The sequence below is a fragment of the Rhea pennata genome, chromosome 1 (genome assembly GCF_028389875.1).
Source record: "Rhea pennata isolate bPtePen1 chromosome 1, bPtePen1.pri, whole genome shotgun sequence".
Lineage (NCBI taxonomy): Eukaryota > Metazoa > Chordata > Aves > Rheiformes > Rheidae > Rhea > Rhea pennata.
The window spans coordinates 170179991-170204621 of record NC_084663.1 but is presented as its reverse complement, the minus strand read 5'-3'; the positions used below and the strand labels follow the sequence as shown (position 1 = coordinate 170204621).

At 36.4% G+C, this 24631-nt stretch overlaps 1 protein-coding gene across 3 annotated transcripts in view; it reads right to left on the bottom strand.

The window, feature by feature from the left end:
* RBM26 (RNA binding motif protein 26) overlaps positions 1-24282 on the bottom strand; it is a 57762-nt gene extending 33480 nt beyond the window's left edge. For 2 of the 3 annotated variants that reach the window (XM_062566851.1, XM_062566853.1), the window contains exons 1-9: positions 23920-24282; positions 9447-9565; positions 8773-8909; positions 7785-7873; positions 6838-7049; positions 4787-5047; positions 2442-2681; positions 938-1105; positions 439-579 (exon numbers count right to left, since the gene is read on the bottom strand). In XM_062566851.1, the coding sequence (XP_062422835.1) occupies positions 439-579; positions 938-1105; positions 2442-2681; positions 4787-5047; positions 6838-7049; positions 7785-7873; positions 8773-8909; positions 9447-9565; positions 23920-23990 (1438 nt within the window). In that variant the 5' untranslated portion in view covers positions 23991-24282. The remainder of the gene's footprint in view (positions 1-438; positions 580-937; positions 1106-2441; positions 2682-4786; positions 5048-6837; positions 7050-7784; positions 7874-8772; positions 8910-9446; positions 9566-23919) is intronic. The other variant, XM_062566852.1, reaches the window with a different exon arrangement.
* Between the last annotated feature and the right edge of the window lie 349 nt (positions 24283-24631).

Genomic DNA, 24631 nt, shown 5'->3' with positions numbered 1-24631 from the left:
TAAGAGAACTCTTATCCACCTTCCCATTTCACATGCTGCTTCTTTTTCTCAGGACTCTAAGTTAAGATTACTTAGGCATAGCTGTCAACTACAAACTGAAGTGTCCCCGTCGCCTCCACAACAACGAAAACACCCTAAGATTATATTACAAAAACATAAGATTTTTTTCTATAGAAGAGGTGTAAAAAGTGACAGGTTATTAAGTCTAAGAAGCGTGTAATCCATGCGATACTCTACCAATAGTTTTCACTGTACTTGTAAAAATGCATATGCAAAGCAACTTATCAGTATAATTCTCTGTTCGATTATATTTCTCTTAAATCAAAATGATTCACAAAATTGAAATGTTTTCCAGCATCACATTCTCTTATAGCTGCCTCAATCTGCGTTAACATAAGAAATCAGCTAAACTAAGTAAGTATAACTTTAAGACCATACCTCTGGGTGGTAGATCCATATCACCTGATGTGAGTCCTATCAAATTTGGTCTTTGAGCATGCACTCTATGTCTATACATAGGTCTTGAAGTGTTTGTTATGCTTGGAGCTTCTGGATTATAGCCATCTGTGTCATACGTTTCTGGTAACAAAGAGATTGTCTAATTAAAATAAATTGCAGTTAAAAAAACAACTTGTAAATATAGTATTTCATTTAGTTACAAGATTCAATTACAATGGAACAGTCTGTTGTATAACACTACTATCCTAAAAAAACTGCCATGACAAGTTTTTGTTTAAACATAATTAAAATATGACTCCATATTCAAGATTCCCATTTTACATGCAAATTTTACTTCCGTCCTCACCTAACTTAGAAAAAAAAAAGAAGTGGTAAGTTACTGTCATAGTCTAAAAGATAAAACTTATTCTCCCAAACAATAAAATTACAAACTCTAAAAAGAATAGTAAAATATAAATCGTTATTCTATTTAGCAAACCTTGTGGGCAAAGCCTCAGTACTACACCTGCTGTAAAAAGAGAGGGTGGAGCAGGAGGCGGCTGGTGATGAATACCCGTTGTAACAACAGTAGGAACTGAGCTAGTTGCTGAATTTGGGGGAGCATCCATGCCAGCAGGCTGTAATGGGGGAAGTGGAGGAGGTGGTCCTGCCAAAAATAAAGGAAAATACTACATTCTTACACTATCCACCAGATCTATGTCACACAGTTCATAAGGAATTTGATATGAAATGCTTTTATAGCTATTTTATACAGACACGATGCTATACCTTCATTCATATGAAACCATCCTCAAATATATTAAAAAAAAAGAATTTAGATTACAGACAAAAGCATTTTAATAGTTGAACAGTCTTCCAAATATCTACAAACAAACTTTCATTGCTAACCCAATATTTACCTTCACCAAATGAAAATCTTTAAGACTGAAGAAAGCCCCTTAAGGAAAAAAAGGTGGCTTTCTACCTAGATAGAGTAACAAAAATATTCTATGCTGAAAATAATTAACTTAGCTGAAGTAATTTTTACAAACACCTGAGAACACACCTACAGTTGAAAGTCAAAGTGATCCTTCTTAAAACATTTTTTTTTTCAGAAAAGGTATTGCGAGAGTTTTGAAGCTGAGCAGTCAAGCCTGACGTTCAAATAATTGTTAGTAAAAACATTTCTTTGAAGAAGAGATAATGTCACCTACTTTAAAGTCAATTTAAGGCATATCTAAAAATACTCTGTGAAGCAGACTTGATCAGCCAAGCAAGATAGTTATTCTCTGCACCAAGTGAAATATATAAACTCAGTTCTTTCTTACAAATTCTATCAATTGGAAATGAAAATTGATTAAGAAACTTTCAAACAATATCAAGTAACAATTTTTCTTGAATAATTCAACCAAGAGGGACACCTATTAAAAAAACAAAACAAAACAAAACAGAATAGTCCCAAAAAAGTAATATGCTAGGCGGCTTTTAAGCCGCATAAGGCATCTGAATACTAAGTTGCTATTTTATAAATCATAGCCAGGCACAAAAGTCTTCAAGTAACTTTTAATATGTGAGCCAAAGTACGTTCCAATGCAAGAGTAAACAAGCTGGAGAAAACGTTTTGTTTTAGGTTTCACAATTAATTGCAGGCAAAACATTTTTAGGTGCAAGTTTAATGTGGTCAGGAACTCTCTTTAATTTTTTACTACTAGAGAAATGCCAACCACACGTTGTTTCCACGGTTTTCCCATCTTCTCTATGTATAGTCGGCTTCAAACTTCTACAAAACTCAAAGCATTCAAATAATATAACCACCAGCATTATATTGATTACCATAAAAACAGTAAATTTGAGATAAGATATACTAATCTGATTTTAAGAGCGTATTACAACTTTTAAAAATATACTTTACATTATTAAAATACCTTTTAGTACTGCATGCAACCCAAGTAACATGAAGCTTTTTCTATTCCAAAATGGGTTTTAACCTTTTTTTAAATTACCTGTTACAGGTGGAAGGCTAGGTGGTAACGGGCCTGGTGGTGGTACTGGAGGTCTAAGGTTAACAGGAGGAGGACTCAGAATTGGTGGAGGGGGAGGAAGTCCAGGAGGAGGTGGTCCTTCAACAACAGGGGGTTGTGCTGGAAAAGGCAGAATGCCAGGGAGATTCACATCTTCTACCACTACTGGATCACTTCCATGATCAAAAGGGCACATGTCCCCTCTCATACAGAAACCTTTTTCTGAAATATCAAAGAAGAAAGGAAGCATTATTAGTATTCGGCAATTGAAGTTTGATTTTTGAGGAGATATTGGATATTCTGTATGTAATGCAGGAGTCTGTAAATTAAGAGCTTTGCACAGCAACAAAAATTTACATCAGAACATGAAGCTGTCTGTTCAGCTTTAGTTCAACAGTTAGTACAACAGGATATTGCAGTGGCACACTATCAGATCAAATAAGAGTTTGATTTTTTGCTAAAAATTATTTCTGTGCTGATTTGTAACAAATTGTATGAAAACAAAGAAGGAAATCAGAATGTCATTATAATATCAGAAACTCAATGTTTCTAAGTAAAGAGTGTAGAGATTTCTCAATTAAATTTCTACTAGAGTTGGAAGTTAGTATTATAAAATTCCAACATGAGAAAATTCCTTCCAGTTCTTTTACATTCTGTCTTCTGCAATTATTTTGGAAAAAAATAAAACATTTTGTCTTAGTTTATGGTGCTCATGTAAGAGTAAAAACCAGTATTTTTATTTATATGTATGTATTGTTTATTTACATACGTAAATGTGTGCAACATACACATATAATCAAAAATACACCTTTTTGAATACATCGTAAGCATATCAACTTTCCTTTGCTTACCTGCAAAGTAAAACGCTGCTTATTAAGCAGCATCTGCCTTCCCTTCAACCCTGCCCCCCTCCCCGCCCCCCCAAAAAGGCTCGAAACATTTTCCAGTAACATAGAAAGAAAGTTGAGTGTCCAATTCCTGAACACATGAGAAGGAAAAAGTACATATTACCTCATTTAACCTTCAGGAAAAGTTACAGAGCACAGAAACTGAAAGATTATGAAAAATTTAAGTTCTGAGGAGAGAATGAACTAGAAAATGTGAAAGTGCAGCTAGGAAGAGCAGTATGCTAGAACAAGGTAACTACTAAAGAGAAAGATGAGTGCATGAATTCAGAACACACAAATAGCTACAGGAAAAGCAACTGCAAGAGGCATCTCTGGAAAGATTTTAGTACCAGTCAGAAATGTACAAAAAAAAAATAAAGTAATGATTTGAGACAACTATAATGCAATAGCATTTGTTTTATATTTGGAATACTGGAAAGTAATAAGCTGCTATCTAAGAGGGACTATTAAAGTTACAAAGTTCCAGCGTTACGCCTGAAGATTGTTATTTCAAAATGTGTAACAGTATATATTGTCTCTTTCTTAAAAATCTGTAGATGTGAGACCATGACAATACTTTCTGCAACTCCACCTGTATTAAAAGATCTCAAAATACAACTACACTTTCACAGCACTGCTGTATCGCTTGTGCTAATTAAGAATAATTTTGCTGTTATAATTCCATCAACACTTGCAGCCAAGTCTCTTCATTTTCTTTACTTTAAAAAAAATACTATTCTAATCAGTATTCTGAATGTAAACTGTTCTAGATTTTCAAAAGATCCTTATGAAATACAACAACAAAAAAAACTCAGAAAAACTTTAGGGGGAAATTGAAATGCTTTTGAGTTAACAAGTTTAGTGGCTGAACTGAGGTAAATCACTGCAAATTGTTGCAGCCTCCTGTGTTGACTGTAGTAAAAAAAAAAATCCAAATGATAGTGCAAAATACAGACAGGCTTAAAAAACACTAAATTTTAAGAAATGCTGGCTTTGACAAAAACGGAAGAGAGTCTAAGAAGTTGAAGTTCTCAGCCATTCTAGCTAAAAATTATCATCTCTAAGAACAGAATAAAAGTAAAACACGATGAGGTCAGCAAGGTGCTAGTCATGATCGAATGTATCAAATATTGTACTCTGCTTGAACAAGACAATACAGAAAAACTGTGTAAAAGCCCATTAATATTTACACAAAATTATATAGTATATTTCATCTACATAATTCTAATAACTAAAAAGCTACACTGTACTAACACAAAAGGCTGTTTAGAAGATAGATAATTAAGAAGTGGGAAAATGTTTAAGAATTTTCCTAAAAGACCAGCAAGTTGTATAACAAGTAAACCACAATATTAGAGAACAGAAAAGAGAAAGACTTGGATCATTTCGGAAAGGGACCAGTCATAGCTGCAAGAAGTAATTTTAAAAACGTGGACTTACCATCGTAATCTCTACAGCGTTTCTTTGGCAGCGGAGGTCTTCCATAGGAGTTGTGGTCCAGCTGCTCTTCATGGAACTCTGACCAGCTTTCAGTAGTGTTATTTCCATGATGAGCAGGAGCAATAACAGTAATCGTGCTGCTCAGTGTAGGGACAGGGTAGTGGCCAGATGAAATATTTGTTACAGAAGAAACGGGAGTATAATTGTTCTCTAATGGATCTGTTCTATCCATATCATATTTTGGCTTTCCCAAATCTCTTTCTGTAAGAGAAAACAGTTACATTGTGTGACCCTTCTATATATTTTTATCACTAACCTGTACCAGTATCTTTATTCCAAATGAACTGAACTCAAATTACAAAAGTGATAATTAAGATGTCCCACAATTTGCCCAGAATGACTCTGGTTTCTCCACCCTTAGAGATATTTAAAACCAAATTGGACAAGATCCTGAACATCCCATTCTAGTTCACCCTGCTTTGAGTAGAGGTGTCAGACTAGACGACCTTCATAGGCCCCTCCAACCTCACCTAGTCAATGATTCCATATTCCAGAGTTTTAATTAGAAAAAAAAATAATAATCTGAAAAGTTATTCAGAATTAACAGAAATTAACAGAATTAACAGAAACAACAGAAACAAGAGTCAAACTTAATTTGAAAACAGTATAAAGGTTTCATGTTAATATACCATTATTATTTTATCTCTATTTATATCCATGTATTGATTTATCTTAATTTATATCCAAGTTGAGTACACTCAATCGAATGCAAAGCTTTCAGATATTTCTGTATCTTTAAAGTGTGGTACACTTCCAACCAGATACAGCAGTAATAGGATCTCTATCCAGTACAGGAGTAATAGGATAGGATCTCTTATTGTGAATACATACAAAATATTATCTTAACTTTCTGTCACAATCTCTTTATTTTCTAACATTACCATCAATTAAACAGTAAGCACCTACATTAAGAGAGAAGAGTTCCATCCTGAGAAAAGTTAGTAGACTCAAACAAGCCCATATAAAAGAAACATTAACAAAAATGTCTTATAAAAGGCAGAGGAGTATAGGTAAAATATTGTGAGAGTACTGGATAGGATTCTGTTTTATTATAGGCTTTACTATGTGCCTGAATAAAGAAATAGAGTTTTTTCAAGACTGTAAGATATTCTCAGCGTAGCGTATGTAGAGCAGGCCTTAAGATGTAACCTAATGGACGCTGTAATATTTTAGTTAAGTCGGTGCATTCTATTTAACTTGCTCATTCATAAGGTGTTAGCAAAATATCCAGTCACAATTTTCAGGAATACTGTATTCCTACTTTTAAGGCTGCGATAGTGAGGTCAATACTGCAGAAGGAATACCACATAGGAGATCTAAACTAGACTATTCTTACCACTGTGTTGTTTAAGTCAGGATAAAGATAACATAAAATGACATTCAGTACTCTCTTTCGATTTCTCAGCAACAGCTATAGGAGGAAAAACATTCTTTTCAGCTGAATAAGCAGTTTTGTTTTGCAAGCAGCTTAACTTGAGGACCAAAACTACTGAAATCTAAAAGTCATAGAGATATGTGTGCTAGTATGCACATATTAGCAATTTCTGTGCACGTATTAGTAATTTCAGGCCCTTCCTATAACACTAGGGAAGGGTCAACAAAAAAAAAAAAAAAAAAATCAGCTGTATTGATCTGCTTGACCAGCCATTTCCTACCAGACAGAAAGTAGTCTCTGCTAGTCCTACTTCTGTGAATAGGTAATTATTTCTCTATCTTCTCAAATCAGATTCTAAGTTTCCTAGAAATTAATGAGATGCAATCAGCTCTGATATCTCTATCTCTCTTTCAAAACTGTTTAAAAATGGTGAACACATTCAAAAATATTAGACGAGAAAAATAGGAGGAGAAACAGAGGACAAGTAATGAGAAATTAATTGTGTAAGTCTTATTTCCACAGGAAAGATTTTAGTGTGTCTTAAAGACTGTGTTAAAGTCTGGCATCTGAAAATATAGGCAAAATCCACCATATATTAGAGACCAACTACAGGTACCTCTGCTTCGTGTTCTGCTCCGGCTCCTGCTCCGGTCCCGATCCCGGTCCCGCAATCTCTCTTTGCTCCAACTTCTACTTCGACTCCTGCTGTAGCTCCTACTTCGCCCTCTTCTCCTGTTATACCGATCTCTATAGGAATCCCTTCTGGGAGGATTTCGGTCATAGTCTCTCTTCCGAGAACGTTCATCTTTTTTCCTTTCATCGCGGCTTCTAAATATACAATTTTGTGGGTTGTAAATTACAAGAACTATGAAGCCATAATTGAAAATCTTAACTTATAAATCTTGAAAAATGACAATGGAAAAAGCTTTGAGACATTATACATACAAATGAAAAGGAACACTGCAGTGTTCTGCTCAATAACCTAAAATTAACAAGTATAAATATTAGAAAAGCTAGGTTCCAAGAAAACACTAGAAAAATACTGAGGTTGATATTCTACTTACACTGACTGTCCACTCCTTGTACAGTTCTCTAAAAAAATTATTAAATTTAACTATGGTCCTTTCTCTCTTCTGAAAAGACTTTTACAAATATTTTAGTTGGATTATGTAATTTATTTTTAGTATCCAAAAGATTTTTAAATGTAGATAAGATATTGCTTCTGAAAAAAATGCATCTTCCCCAAGTCAGAAATATCAAAAAGAATGCCTCTAAATTAAAATTAGCGCTATTCCATTTCAAAACAGAAGAGAGTAGGTGTTTTAATACAAATTTCAACTTTAACATCAATCTGTATCACCAAACTGAAATCTGACACTTTATATACAACTTAAAGACAGTTTAAACTATCACTCAGTATATTTACAATTTAATTATATAGGCATAAATGCGACAGAAGTCTTATCAAGTGACTGTACAGAAATGAAATATTTAACATTATGAAAAAAAATCAAATATATTTGATTGTTGAAATAATGCAAGTGCTTAAGCAAAATTTATTACCTGGTATCTCGGTACCGAGAACTTGACTGAGGAGGACTATGATTTAATCTTCTGGAAAACTTTTTCTCTCGCTCTTCCTCTTTAACTATCTGAATTTTAAGCGGTATACATTAGATCAAAACATGTGTATACTATAACAAAGACTTCTGCACAATTAAAGAAAAATGAAGAACTCAAAATATCGAGCAAAGTCAGCCTTAACATTAACCTTAACAGTGTATTTTGCCTCTATGGCAATTAAACAATCTTCATAATGAATGAATTGTAATTTCTGGGAATATCCAAAGCACTGGTTGCAAGAAAATATTAGCTTTTACAAGAAAGTAAAATAAACAATCCTGACTGTGCTGCAATGAAAATAAATCTATTTAGAATGTAGGTGGACAAATCCATACTGAAGTGCTGGGATGGTCTGGGAGGACGACTGACACAGTGTGGTCTATTTCTTATCAGCAGTTTAGCTTCTTCACATTCATTCAGCCAAATCTAGGCTGCTGTTTAAAAACAGTAATATCAAATCTTCCCTTGTTTTCCTCTCCCTCTTTTCTGGAAGACAGAACTGCATCCCTAGATGCCACTATAAGGATGAAGCCTGGATCATGCAGCTGGAGGAAGGAGTATTGTAATTTTGAATGCCGGTGTGGATTTATACTGGATTGAAGGGATATATAAGTAGTTACTAGAGTATTCTGAGCAATGAAGTGATACAGGTTGTACCACAACTCTTACACTGTTCAGTAACATTGCTTATCTTTGGCTAGTGAGAACCATTTGGTTTATCTACAAAGGATCCGTTTCCTAAGTTAAGAAAAACTGTGTAACAGTACTCAACCTACCGGGCACAAATCTAATAGATTATACTGCGGTTCTGTAAGTTTTGTGACCATCACTGATGAACACATAAACGTGATGAAGTTGAACCACATGAGCAAACTACAGGAATGAGGGGGAAAAGACATATATTTAAAATAAAGCCTTGAATGCCTACCTCTTCCTTTTTTGTCTCTTTTTCTTGATGCTGAAAAAATTCTACTTTCAGACTTCCTGATGATGGCTGCTCTGGTGGAGGTAGATAGCTTTTTGTATTCACAGCATCAAACAGCTTTTCCACAAAGATCTGAGTTTCTAGAAGAAAAGAATGTATAAAAATACATATCCAATATTCACAACTTCAGTTAACACTGGTGGAAAAAAAAACATCCAACCTTCATTGGAAGGTTAGAACAACGGCAAAATCTGCATCTCTTCTAATTTTTGTATTTAAAAAAGAACTTTTACAGAGTTAAGAAACATGTCCATAATGATAAAGTTTCATAAAGGTTTTCAACCTTGAAATTACTTAATGACTTTAAATAAAATATCTAGGAGATTATTGCTGGAATATAGAGCTTCAGTATTTCTACTCTGGTAATCATTTCTAACATCCCTAATTTTCTTAGCAGTATCAATAAACAGCAAAAATATACCTAATACAATATAACACACATTAAGCTATACAACTATCTTTGTAAACAAATTACTTCATGCAAATTGAATTACATAATTCTAAGTAACAAAGCTTATAAAAAGATAAATGCTGGATTCTAAGTTAAAAGATTGTTTGCATTAATTAAACAAGAAAAGTAATTCACTCAAGCTTAATAGTTATGACAAAGACCATACCTTTCTGAAGAAATACATCCAGCTGATCAACGCACAATGCTTTCAGCTCTTTTTCACTTTTATCCTTCTTTACCAAAGCCAGAACATATTTAGCTAGGGCAGATGGATCTGCATCACATCTGCAAATAGATTAATACATTGGAGTAAATAAAATATACAAGTGAGTATCTGAACTGATACCAAGGAACAACACCTTTCCCATCAAAGGCAATGAAAAATGCCCAGAGGTGCTTTTTTTAAGACAGAGTCAGGATAGATATGATCAAAAAGTATCACTTTTTCTCCAGAGGAGAAATGGTTCCCTAAAAGTGAGATTTCCACACTGTATTTTACAGAGCACTTCATACCAACTACAAAGAAATGACTGCTTACAGTGAAAGAGCTTCAACTGCTTAGTCATCTTTACTGAAAATACAACAAACACTTCCTAATTTTCCAGTGATTAAATCAGTGAAGATACTCCTGTAACATTCAGAGTCTCTGAATGGGGAAAAGACAGTTCATGTAATTACAAATGAATACAGGGATGCAAAAGTATTCTAGGCTATTAAAAAAAAATACCCTCACTCAAAGATGTTTTAAAGGAATTTTATCGCTAGCTATATACAAATATAATAAAAAGCAGATTAACTGAAAATTTTCTCAAAAGCCTAAAGAAAAAAGTGTTCTTGCAACATTATCAGAGAAATCTTCATAAGACAGAGGGAAACTTAGAGGCTCATTACTGATTTTAGCTATCTAAATCAATCCAAAATTAAGCTTAGAGCACTTAAGTGTAGAAGCTGGTGGTATTGTGAGAGAAGTCTGACTGACACACTGCCTCCTCTGTTCACATGTGCACAGGTGAGCTATCTGAACTGGCTGCTGAGCTACCGCAACAAAAACTGTGCGCTAAAAACAAATGATCACTGATTTTATTTTAAGTTAATTTTAAATACCTATATTGCAAACTGCTGCAGCTAAACAGCTAGTGACTCAGCTGTTCAATACTGGGATTCGAGCAGACAACTAGAAATACTAATCTCATAGACCAAGCTATGTGGTTCCAACCTCATGTCAGCTACAAAAAAGAAAGCTTAATGTTGCATAAATGGAAGAAATTAAAGGTCTTAGATGCCTGCCCCAAGCTTCTTTCGGTAGCTTCTATTCTCAAGGAGGTAAAAAGCACAGTCAATATGACCAAGAAGCAACTCTTGAATTTTATTTTACAGCCCAGCTCATCACAGTGAAGCAATTCCCTATTCTCTTCAACATGCCTAACGGTAGGCACACCAGCCATACACGAGATGTTCAGCCTCCCCTTCCAGGCGTGGAGGCCAATGAGAGTAGAGAGCAGGCAGCTGGGACAAGAGTCACTCAGCTGTCCTAGTTTAATGCACCTGCATCTGTTGGAAATCACTTTAGATAAGATGACTGCTGGAGTTTCACTGAAACTCTTAGCTATAGTATTTCTACAGAGCAAGATTTTAAAGTATTGGCATACTGAGGCTAACTACACACCCTGAAAACATCACACAGAGACCTCAAAGAATAACAGCACAGAGTGCTGAAGTCTCATAATAGTCACTAAGCCAGCTTGGCAAAAAAAGTTAGTTGGGCAATTTGAGAAAATCATGACTAAAAAGCCAGCAAGATGGCTATAGCTTTGTGTACTGGCAATAGATCTCAAAGCATTAAGACTAAACTCTCAATCATAAAATATCTAAGTCTCACAGCTCCAGTGGACAATCCTCCCAGACTTAGAAGCCTGAGCAGAAAACAAATGTGCCCATAACAAAGAATACTAGAATCAAGTAAGCTATACATTAATATTAAGCAAAATATAACTGATATTATTTTTCAGAAATAGGAATCTACAATGAATTCTTAAATGGAGTTACAGACTAAAACCTACCAAAGCAAGAGAGAATACTGTAGAAAACCATTACTTGTTTTGTAATTCCAATCTAGTAACTAAACTAAACTGCAAGGCACTAGTTTATTAGGCAGAACAACAACATTTTTATTAACCAATTTTTTCCCATTATTCACCATAAGCCAAAGGAAGACACAGGCCCTCAAACCAAGGAAGATTAAATACACACACAGGCCACACAAGGAAAACTACCTTGTTCAGACAATAATCAAAGTTAAGTGTTCTTTTAAAAAACTAAAGAGGAAAACACTGCACTGATACATCCTAACTGTACATTCTCTCTAACAAAGGTAACAGAGAAATTAAAAAAAAAAAAAATAAATGTGATCAGGGAATAGCCCTGAATACGAATATTATACAAATACTGTTCCAGTGAACATTCAATGCCAGTACTAATCCACTAGTCACAACAACTAAATAGGGGTTACCAATTTCTTCCACATTTTAAGGCAAATGAAATTTTAACACTGAAGATTACTTGTAAGTCTGAATCTTGATAACTGGCATGTACTTTTAGACTGCGGGCAGAAGGAAGCGATTCCTTCACAATACATCTCTACCCTGTTCCTTTCCCAAAAGAAACCATCTCCTGCACAGCAAATTTCATCCCCAGTACACTGGGATCCACCAAGCAAAGAAAGCAGATCTGCGCACCTTTAGCAGAGTTCCTCTGGATACACCGTGCTCTGAAGTTAAAGATCAAAACTTAAAACATAATTCAGCATCCTCTAGAAAGCAGGCAACAGCAAAAAAATCATGCTGTAAAAGCAATCTGAGATGCCAGGGAGACATACCACAATTTTCTGTATTAGTTTGCATTGCTCATAGATTTAGGAGATAGGAGTTCGTGATCAGTCTGAGCTCCAGAAGAACCCATACTAATGAAGCTGACAAAATGTAAATACTGTTAATCAAAAAAGGAGACCATACAGTTGCTGAAAATCCTTCAAAAATGTCTTCTTCCAACTACCACATATATTTTGCCTCTGTTCAGATTTAATAATTCTTTATCTAGAAGAAAATTCTAAGTCATCCTCAAAACAGGAACACAGCACAAAGCTGGTACAGTAACAGAGAGGTCAAAGCGCATGGTCTCTTGCAGAGTTTTGACACCTCAGCACATCATCTAACTAGATTATTTGGAAGCCAAATGTCGAACAGATTGTTCTTCATAGGCTGCAGTGAGGTTCTCATTCAGCACAGCCTCCAAGAGGTTTTAATTCTAATCTTCCTTAACTTCTGAACGCTTGAAATTGCTAAGCTTTTTTATTATTATTATTGTTCCTTAATACAACTTCAGTGTTGCTACAGAAGATTTTCATTCCTCTCCCTTCAGAGTTTCAAGCTGAATCATACCTCAGAAAATTAATGTTATTATTTCCAAATTATCAATAGTCGGGGGGGGCAGAATTGGAAGAGGAATCTTTCCACAAGACAATGCCTATTTTTATTATCCTCAAAAATCAGACAGAACATTAGAGACTGAATTTTTTATTTTGACTTCACAAATTCAGTTTTCATCTGATAAGCTGAGCATCACTGAATGACACATGCTTGCACACGTGTCTAAAATGGTTAGACTAAAAGTTTTTTTTTTTAAAAAAAAAAAAAAAAAATTTGCTGCCAGCTACTGTAATTCTTTTTATTTAATTCTCCAAATCCTACAGTAGTGACTACAGATATTCAGTTTAAAGCAATTCCTCTCACATAAGCAGAGTAGAAAACAGGAAGTCTTGTCCGGAAAATCACTTAGACTCCAAAGTCAAAGATAAGAAAAAGCATATGCTTTTTAAAAACAATCATTAGTGCTTTTTTTTTTTCTACTGATGATTTTGGAAAGCTTGATTTTTTTTAAAAAAATATCCAATTTTAGCAATATTGCCCATTCCACAATCACCTCCAAATTTCATAATATCCAGTCAACTCCCAAAGTACTCTAATGAAAATAAGTATAATAAAAAGGTATACAAACATACTTTAAATTTTTGAACACCGAATCACTTTCTCCTGTGGCACTGCCTTTGCATGTATCATTCTATACACTATACTGTCACATATGAACAATGAAAAGGTTATTTTACTCAGCTATTATTCTTCAACATGTAACTGTAGAAGCTCCAGTGCACAGAAAAGTAAGAGCTTACAGGCTTTCAAGTTAGGAACATATATTTATTTTGGATATTCAACAAACACTATTTTTTTAAGATATAAGCACAGGAGAATTACTTCAAACTGATGCTTATTAAACGGTATTAGATATAACGTATTCTGTTGTACAGCAAGACAGAAAAATGCCTTTGCAAACTGAGAGCATAATTTTAGGTGATTTCTTTTCACTTTTTAAAACTAAATGCCAAATCATCTTCATGGAGGCAAAGGCTGAATTCCTTCTTGAAGTACTGACTTGAAACAGAAGTCCCCTATGCAGCTTGTTCAAAACTAACAAAAACCTGGCTGATTTATTTTCTCCACACTGCTGAAGATAATGCTTCTTTCTCTAACTAGTATTTTAGATAGATTTTTTTTAATATCTTATTTGACAAGGGCATAGTCTGATCTCTCTTGGTTTCCAGGTTCTTGTAAAATGCTGTTTTCTTAAGATGTTGGAAAAATTAAATTGTTAACAACAGGAAGCGGTATTAAAGTGGAATAACCAGTCTCACCAATTGGGGGCGGGAGGGAAGACCTTTACAGAGCAGTGAATACAGAAGGGCTGATGATTTATGCTCTTTATAACTCCTGGAGTTCTGAATATTTTCTTTAAGGAATTTTAGGGGAGGAGTGAGGCAGGTTGCTTTGAAAAAAATAAATAAGTAAATAAAACCTCTTTCTACTTTTTCATTTGGAAAGAACTCCTCGAAAAATGCATACAAATTCTCCACCTTTCTTCAGTTTAATTACAAATTCCTGTATTTGATTTTAGGGGTTCAGGTTTTGCCCATAGCCAACAAGTTTCTTTCCTTCTGTAGTTTGGCAATAGCTTTTAGAGATGCTTCATGCATGAATAGTGTGCCATATACTTGTAGTATCTTTGCTACGCACATACGGATTTTTAAACACATTTATTAGTTTTTTTAAGCCTTTCTGGCTTGTTTTTTTGTGCTCTTATAATTGACAATACTTCATTCATTGGTCTCCTCCTGACACCACCTTAGAGAAAACAGGAAAGGCACCCACATCGATAGCAGCAAAATGTACTATGTAGCACAAGGACTTTGCCTTGCAGAAGCATATCATAGCATTTTCTTGCAGATTGTAAGATCAATAGAGTGGCAAAGGTCCTTAACTGAATATTTAGAAAAACAGGTAGCAGTCTGCCATGAAAATACCACTTATGCATGTTTCAGACAGAAATTTATTTTGAATTTTGAAATGTCAGTTAACTTATATCATTCAGTGAACCATATAATTATTGAAAAACATTTTCAATTCTGTTAGATACAAGTTTGAACCCTTAGTTTGATTTGAATAAGGTGCAGGATATCACAAACTAGAGCATACATGGAATATGCGTTAGAAATATGACAGAAATTTAGCTTTAACTCCATTTTATGGTAAAACTTTTTTAAAGTAAAAAATACCTTCATGCATTCAAATGTGTAAAATAATACCTGCAGGTTCCCCAGTCTGAAGAAATCTTCCTAGTTTATTAAGTGAATTGGTTCACCAAAGATTCTTATTAAAATTCACATTCTTATTATAATCTGAGTCCTTTATATAACAGAGGACTACACTCCAGAACACTTTAAAAAGTTGGGATTTGTTTTGTATACATCTTAGAAGTTCGCATGGTACTCAGATGTCCAGCTTGTTGTCCATTTATTTATAATAAGAAAAACCAAATTTAACAAAGATAGAACTGGGCCTATTTATGTTAAGAGAGTATGTAATTAGGAAAATGCTAAGCTTTTGGGGGGATCTTCCTGGTATTTGTTTACAGTTGAAAGTTACTGTAGCCACACACACACACAGCTACAGTATAAAATATATATAGCTATATATTTTAAATAATTTTGTATTTCTCAACTTTGATTCACACTTCTACATCCCATTAACTTTTGTAGGCACGTGCTGTGGAAATCCCTAAGTATCAGCAATCATAAATTTATCCTCCTTTGTTTTCTTTTATGATATCTTCTTTAACAAACAAAAGAACAGTTGGCAGAAGTAATCTAAACTGATTTCCACGGTAGCAAGCAAATCCTGATGCTGGTGAGAATTAAACAGCAAGCACATTTTCTTGCAAATACTTCCTGATTATATGATCCTAATTAAAGGTTTTACTTTTGCAGAGTCTGTATTATATCAGATAATACATAGTACCTATCTGCTCTATATTAAACAAGAAAGGTGGCTCTGGAAATCTTGCTTTATGAAAAGATTATTTAATGTATAGGCATGTAAGCATTCTCTTACTAGAGCTCTACATACTCTTTAAAGAATATCTGAATACTTCCTACTGCTATCCACTGAAGAAAAGCTTCAAAGAGAGAAGCAACAGCTTGTAGGATCAAGATTTTGCAATTGCAACTAAATTCACAGAGAAGTTCAATATTCTTCTTTTTCTTCAAAACAATCTGTTTCCAATCCCTTCAGGTTTTGTAGTGCTGACACCAAATTATTATTTCAAACAAATAAAATAAAGCAGAAGAGTAAAGATGAAGATGTAGACACAAGCCATAAGTAGTGTTTTTGTTTTTAAATAATGTATGTTTGGGCATGGAAAAGTAATTTGGCTGAATTAGATTCAGTTCTCAATGAAGGCATTTTTAATTGAAAATATCAACTAATTTAATATACAAACCACTCAACCTATCTGTCTCTGGCTCAGATTTACATATTTCAAAATATAAAACATTAAATACATTCCAAGAATGAACTTTGATTTTTATAAATACCATGCAATTACTGGCAACAGCCTTAATCTACAAATTCAGCAGATATGGAATGCACTTGCACATTGTTCGCAAAAAATTCTTACCGGTGTAGCTATCTATACCCATAAAACCTCTTACTAGCAGTACAGCTTATACTGATTAAAGAAAACTGCCAGAATAACTAAAACTAATTCAACAAGGAAAAAGACCCTAAACCAGTAAAATATCTTTGTATTCACAAATATTGTCTAAGAACCACTTTAAAAGATACTGAATAGAAGCATACAGTAAATACCTTCAAAGTTCTAAGACAGAATAAACAATAAACTACACACACGGTACACGGAAGCCGTATTTTGCTAGGTTAGTGCCTATAAATGTTTTTAAGCATCAATATAAAAAAAATATTAAAAATGAAGCACAAAGCATGCTCTTTACTTGAATATTTTTACGTAAAAGGTATCAGAAGGGAAAATATATCTGAAATTCCCTTTTGGACTAAGTAGCCCACCATGAATTGAGAACTTTGGGAATCTGTCTCCCACAAGGCACCGAACTTTCCACCAAACAAATACTAAATATAATACCACAAAGACTCCTCTTACAATACTAGTATCAGCTGGAGTGGGGTAAGGGGAGAAGGAATACATGCAAGGAATGGAAAGCAGACTTAAGAATGATCAAGAGGGTTGTGAAGTTAATGAAAGTTTACCTGGGGAAAAAAAAAAACATATTTAAGCAGCTTATTAATGTTGCCTGTGCTGCTCTAATCTGACTTCCTCAAACAATGTTTTCCAATTTTGAAAGCACAGAGCAAGCAAAGATACAATTATAGGTATCTTGCACAAATACCAAGCCAAAGCCTTTCAAAGTACTAAGTAATTAGGATGAGGAAAGGACTGAAATGCCTAAATTCAGTTTCTCATCACCAGATTTCCTCCTCTCAGGAACAAAACAAAACACCCTACATATCTCTAGGTCTATAGAATTCCTCATGCTACTGTTCCTCAATTAAGTCAGTAATTCATAAAGAAAGTAACCAGTCTTAAGTGGTGCTTGAAACAAATAATATAAATAATCATTTCTGGTAAATATTTTAGAAGTAGTATTCACATGATTTGGAGATGTGGTACTACGGTGCTGTAACAGATGCTAGAGAATTCAGTTTAACATGAGGCAAACCCTTAATTTTGCTGAAAACCTCACTAGCATGGCAAAGCAAACTGACTGCTGCTTAAATTTTATGGTAGTTGGACAGCAAGTCCAAGAAAATTATTTTTATTTTAAGCTTTTTGGCAATATAATTTAATTCACACTTTTCTTCACATTTTTTCTATTAAAAAAAAATCTAGTATTCCAAAATCTACCCTCTGGTCACAATGCTTGGCCTTTGCATACAAATTCCTGAAGGGAGCTATACAGAAGCAGCGTTTGACTACAAGACATTTGGCCTTTTTACTACCTGAAAAATGTATTTCCCAAGCTGAACCTGTCAAATTGTAATCTGATGGTTCTCACAAAATGAACACTATTACTTGGGGAAAAAAGAATATATATACTTGGGAGGAAGGGGAGAAATGAGGAGAGAGAAAAAAAAAAAAAGCATCCAACAAATCCCCTTGTAAACAAAACATATTTTTTATGTTTCAAAAGTATTTCATCACCTTTATTTCAAACTGACATCGAGAACTTGAACCTACAATTCACTTTGGAAGCAGCTAGTGCACACACACCACTTTTTTAAACCGGTAAAAGAATCTACACCTGTTTTTTGGTCTATATGTTCATTAAAAAAAATTAACAAACAAAAATGTACTGCAAGTCCTAAAACTAGTTTCTTGACAAATCTTAACCACCACAATAAATTGAAACCGCAAAAGCATGTCTGAAGTCCTAAAGACAGTGAATGGTATTTTTACAAAGAAAATAACATGTAGGTGCATGTAATTTCTCTCACTCTCGTCCACAGAATTTACAACCTAAATTTCAGAGTCTAGTTTTGTTGCCTGAAGATTAATATTTATACTCCTCTAGAATACTGTTCAATCCTTGACATAAAACAAAGTGGACATGGATATGTCTGCAGTGTTGAGTGCATACAGAAAAGAGTACCTCACATACTGGGCTGAACAGCTAGTCTAAAGTAGGCAATGGTGGCATTTGGTTGTGTTGCTACCATTTAGAGTCTATATTCAAAAATCCAGGAAAAGCTACAGTGTTCAGTAAGTAAAATGAATGACAGACTCATTCAGCAAGATATGGCTGTTACCTGGAGCCACTATTGTAGATGGGAAGCACTACTCTTGCAGTGCTCACTTTCAATAAATCTTTAAAAAAAGTAGATAAATTATAGAAATTCACTGAGGAACTTAACACCCTGCAATGAAGCTATAGAAGTTATTAAATTATAATGGTACCCAGATTTGACGTGTTCATACAGCTACAACTAGTAACCAACAGCTTTAAATGCTACCTCTAGACTCAGACAGCTTTCATGAGGCACAACAGCTGTTGGCTTGCTGGTTTTCCAACATACCATTCAATGCAGAGAGCAAAATCCATCAATTTTGTGTCTATGATCTGAGATGCAGCCAAAGGGTTCCTCTTTTGCTGAAGCTGCTCAGAGTAAGAAGAAAATTTTACTACAACAGGAATAATTTTCTCCTCTGTTTTCTGCATTCAACCACTACTTCTTTATAATAACACTATTTTAATTCTGTCATGGTACCTTTTTGAATAAGCTTAACAGAATCAGTACTGAATCTCCCATTCTCAAATACAGCAGCTCTCCAAGTCAGATGAACCAAGTATCAAGTTACTTGCAACATCAAAGAAGAGTAACTGCCAGTGTTGAAAGAGAGTAAGGTATAATACGGTGTATTTGTGCTTTATTTATACTAGTTATAAACAGTTTAATGTAAAATGTTAATAGAATAAGTTAAACGAAGATAAACATATATTGCTTTTAGACTTCTTTTGGAAACTAATATGAAATGTCTTGGTAGCTGGTAAGTGTTAGTGGCAGTATGATGTGTAACATGTATGTGGAAAGGAACACCCACATTTTTAAATTTATTTCTATTCCTTCAATATCTCAAGTTATTACAGTATTACTTACACCATTTTTAAGCCCTTCTTGTTCACTAGGTTTCTTAAGTAACTGGGGGAAGATAACTAACCTGTTAACAATTGAGCAAATCCAAAGACAACGAGCTTTTACTAAGAAACGTTGGAAAAATAAGGTAAACAAGAATAATACTAGGAAGGCACAACTGAATACCAAAGCATTCTGACTACCTTTGACATAAATATTCCAATGATACGCAAATATATTCAGAATATTCTTTAAACAATTTGGATTCTATTCCTTCTGTGATAAGCAGTTACAATACCATAATCATTTACAGAATTAACTGAGGCAAAAAATTCCTCTCCATTTTAATGAGGTATGCTTTAATAGTGCATGAATATTGCTTTGGTTGTTTTTTTATTTCCTTTTCATCTTCCCTGCAAGTCTGATATAGTAAACCAAAAAAAACTTAACAAGTGGAAAAAAATTAGATGTAGGAACCTTAATCAAGTAAAAGTCAGTGGGCCAGCAGATTTTAATTAAATTTATTTTACACAGAATAATTAAAAACAAGTTATATGTCCACCATAAAGAATTGGGGCAAGAGGGACAGAAGTCTCACGTAAATATTACAATTACTTATGAGGTAAAATGTAGAGTGCAGCATTTGTACAGAAGAGTAGACTTTGCTACACATAGAGGCTCAAACAAAGAAAATAAATGGAAACAACATACCTACATGGCACTTTGCCAAGCCAAATTCTGATGTTCTGGCAAGCATTAAACACTAAATTTATACAGAATCTGGAATGGACTTAAAGGAAAAAAAAATCCATTGCATTAGATACAGCACAGAGAGGACTTTGCTAGTATAGAAATAAGAGGTGACAGAAATGAAAGTTTTATTCCAACTTTAACGTTACTTCCAAATACTTTGCTCACAGGTGATACATGACGGATTAGCACTAGAAACTAAGTATACCGCAGTCTGTAATCAATGAAGAAGACAGGTGTCTTCTTTACAAAGCTGGCTTGAATTATACATACAAGACAGTTCTACTCAAATACAACAAAGCCACAGAGGGAAAAAAAATGTTACCTTGTTTACACTGGTGCTGTATTCACATACATATAACTTTAATAGTTTGGTGTGCATATTTTGTAATTCTCTGTGCACTGAATAGAGCAGCTCAGTGAATTATTTCCAAAACATCAAAAGCAGTTCTCTTGAAGAACTGTAGAAAGCTGCTGGAGAACCACTATCACTCTACCAGAGCTGGAATGCAGAAATGGCATGGTAGCATTTGTACGGTTCCTGCCTTACTGTAATAGGACCAAGAGAGGGGTGTTTGTGTGGAGGATTACTGAGGTTTTGCCAAAGGCAGCACCAAAGTACCAGTGTACTGCTGTACCAAAAAATAATAACCCTGTAACATCCCTACCATCCGAACACTCTTGCCTATGAATAGGATTTAGAATTTCCCAGAAATACCATGAGAAAGAGTCTAATAACCAACTGATGTCCAGACCATACAATTGTATGACAATATATGTCCAGACCATTTTTTCCATTATGTTGAAAAGTTAATATTCTTGATTAATTTCATCATTAAGTTTTATTTTCAAACTAGCTTTATGGATACTCTTTTTCTAGGTCTAAGCACATGTTTATGTTATGGCCTTTGAAACAAGTCATGGTTAATAATTGCCATGATCTCCATTAAGAATTGCCAGCTACTTTGAAAAACAGGCAACTGGAAAAAGCAAGCATATTCCAAGTATCTAGTCTGGTATCTAGTACATAAATCTAGACCTATACACAAGTGTATATAGAATGTATTTACATACCTTCTTAAATGTATTTCCTTCCTTACAACTACAAAAGCAACACTTCCATGTGTATCCAAATACATTGATCCAATACGTCTTCCTGAACCTAGTTAGAAAAAAAATTCTCGTGTCTATCCTACAGCTAAAAGTTTCTAAAAGAGCAATAAAATGAAATAGTAGGCACATTTTTGTTTCTTTAAAAGAAGATAAGCACAAAAGTATTTTCAGGCTATGGTGACACCTCCAGATGACAAGCACTTAGATCCTCATTGTACTAATATTACACTAATAGCAGTTATTCTTCTTTACTTTACAAGCTACATACTGAAATTTTCATATAGTCAGGACCCATAAGACACATTTCAGAGAACTGCTTCTGCCCTTAGTTATAACAGTAGTGATAATACTCCTCCACTAACTTCAACATTTATTGGAGGAATGAAGGTACATAGGAAGGTACTGCAAAAAACTGAATGGCAGGCCCATGTTGACTTTTAACAGTTCCTGGTGGTTCGTCTCCTCCCAGAGCAGAGAATTACAGTACCCTCCAGGTCAACAATTCCCTTCCACATGACCTACTTTTCCAGCATGAGAACCACACTTGAACTGCTCACACACTACATGTAACTTAAGAACAACAGGTTGGCCATTTTAGTGTCACAAAGCAAAAAAACCCGCCCTGTTTCCAAAAGCTAAAAATCCCAATTTCACCCTTCAGTTGCTGAATAGCACTAGCAGATCGCAGACTAACACTCAAACAGATCAAGGAACACTAAACAACCTATGTTTGTTACCAGGATAAGAAGTTACTATTATACATCACCGATGTATGAGGTTGAAGAGAAAGAGTGAGGAATCATCCTGACCTCTGCCTTAATAGTATCTGGCAAACATTTGATAATTTTTAGATAGTCAATATGAAATTGTTTTATAATACACTGGTAAAGCCAAACTTAAGCTCCTATATCTATTTCTTCTTACTGTGCATCAGATCTGTAAAAATCAAAAGAACCTAACAGATTTCCTCAATGAAATGAGGGATTTTGAAGCCTACTGAAACCATACTGAAAATGTCACTGGCAGACTCCCAGTTTTAGATTTCTCGTAATTTGACAGTACTCGTAAATATCAATCTCCAGCTACTGATAAGCTAAAAACTAAGTAAGTGTGCAGGATTTACTACTTCAAATTACCAATGTGGATTTTGGAAACTGTAACTTCTTCCAAAGTTAAAAATTACCTGCCCCAACTCTCTGAAACAGTACATGTTAAATATTGATATCAAACTGCTGATTTCCATTAACAGAACATACATGCAAGAATGCATCCAGAGACTAACAGAGAGCCTTCTGCATCAGAGGACTAGCTGGATCTACTACCACAGAACAGAAAGTGCTTTGTTATTGTAATACCACTTCTTTCCCCACAGTTACTCAAAAGGAAAATGAATTCACCTTCACACAACTACATCTTTAAAGTTCACCAAAAAGGCATATTTTATTGCTAATAAAAAATGTCACCACATTTCTGCAGGCCTGACAGAAAGCCCACTGAAATTAAGTTCAGGACTCATCTACTTCAGTGAAGCTCAGATTAGGCCCTCAAGACAAAAAGAACAAACTCAAAAACTATCATAAGTGAAGTTCCCCTAAAAATTTTCCAGTTTCAGTTCTTGAGCCTTATTCAAGTTATCTCAACATGTCACGCAAATCGTACATGTATATACACATGCACTATTTAAGAATAAGCATTAAAACAGTCTTCTATTCCATTCAGCAGTGTTAATAGTCAATGGCACCCAATATCACAGAAGTGAACAAAAGAATTAGTTTATATAAGATCTCGCTCTATTGACTCAAATCAAGCCCCAGTAAATTAATACACACGTTAAAATGGTGTTTCTGGGTGACACGTCAAGCACATGCCTTAGTTCAAGGCGTCTATACAGACACTGTACTTCTGGAAGATGAAACCTTTAAAATCAAGTTCATATCTTGATTCTACCAAAATATTATCCAGAGAAGGCAGACATGTATAATTACATAGACTGTGAGCAGAAGAGTCCTAATTACTCACAAGAATATTATGCACAGAGGCCAAGCAGGTATTCACACACAGGTAAATTATTCCACGGGGCTTTTACTCCCAAGAGCTCCACACAACTGATGCAAATCTTATTTAGGGGGAGGGAAACGCATCAGTATCAAATACTCAAAAAGACTAAGAATGAAGTACTATGAGCCTACAAAAAACGTTAAAGAGAACATCCCTGAACACAAAGAGCCTGTCCTGGGAAATGGCCCAAATACCCACGGCCTCTCTCAGAGGCGGTCGCAGTACATGCTGGCAGGCAGCAGCTATTCACCTGGCCTAGGCGGGGAGCGAGGGCAGGGCCCGGCAGCTTCGGGGCTGCACACGCAGACACACTGCCTCCCGCTTCCTCCAAGCTACAAAGGCGGAGAGCAGAGGCGCTGCCGACGCTCGCGGTCGCTAGGGGGGGAAGCTGCATCCTTATGAAAACGACGGCGCTACCTCCCCACGGAGCGCTGCGCCGGCAGCAGGGGGGCACGGCGCACCGCCCGCGGGGACCCCCGGCGAGAGGGACGGGCGGGGAGGCGGGGCGCACCGCAAAGGGGGCGGCCCGCTCACGGGGCTCTCCCCAAGGCGCCCCCCCCCCCCCCGCCCGTCTTTTCAAAGCGATGGGACTGGGTTTTTTTTTTTTTTTTTTTTTTTTTTTTTTTTTTTGGGGGGGGGGGGGGGAGGGCGGTCGCGGCTACTCACATGGGCTCCAAGGTTTTGCTGAGCCAGGATTTCAGCGCCTCGAAGTTTTCTATGATCATTTTAACCACCATCCAGAGCGGCCCGTGCCCCCCGCCTCCCCAGCAGCAGCAACAACGGCAGCGGCGGCGGGGTCCGTCCCGCCCCGCCGGCCGGCACCGCGGCGCCTCGCCGCGCCTCCTGAGGCCGGGCCCGAGCCCGAGGCGGAGCCCGAGGTCGCCTCCCGGTGCCGGTGCGGCAGCGGCCGCCAGGCAGGGGCCGCAGGCCCAGCGCCACGAAGGGGGCGGAACCAGCCGAGCGGCGGCTGCTCCCTGCGGGCCCCGCTCCTTCGCGGCGGCGCGGCCGCCCCGCGGCCTGGGCGGAGGGCGGCGGCGGGGAGCGCAGGCGGAGAGCGCGAGCGGCGGGCCCCGAAGCGCGCCGCCCCCCCGCTCCCTTTAGCCGCAGCGAGCGACACGGCGAGCGAGCAACCGAGCGAGCGAACAAGTAAGATGGCGGCGGCCCGCTGTCGCGAGAATAAGGAGTCTCGCGAGGGCGGGCGGGCGAGCGCGCCCGCGCGCGCGGCCCAGGAGCGCCGCGAGGCTGCGGCGGGGCGGGGTGGCGGCGCCGCGAGGGCCCGCGAGGCCGCCGAGGAGGCGGGTTCGCGCCCGCGCCCCGCGGGGAGGCGGCGGGAGCTTCCTCGGGGCGTCACGTGTCACCAATATCGACAGCTGGGGAA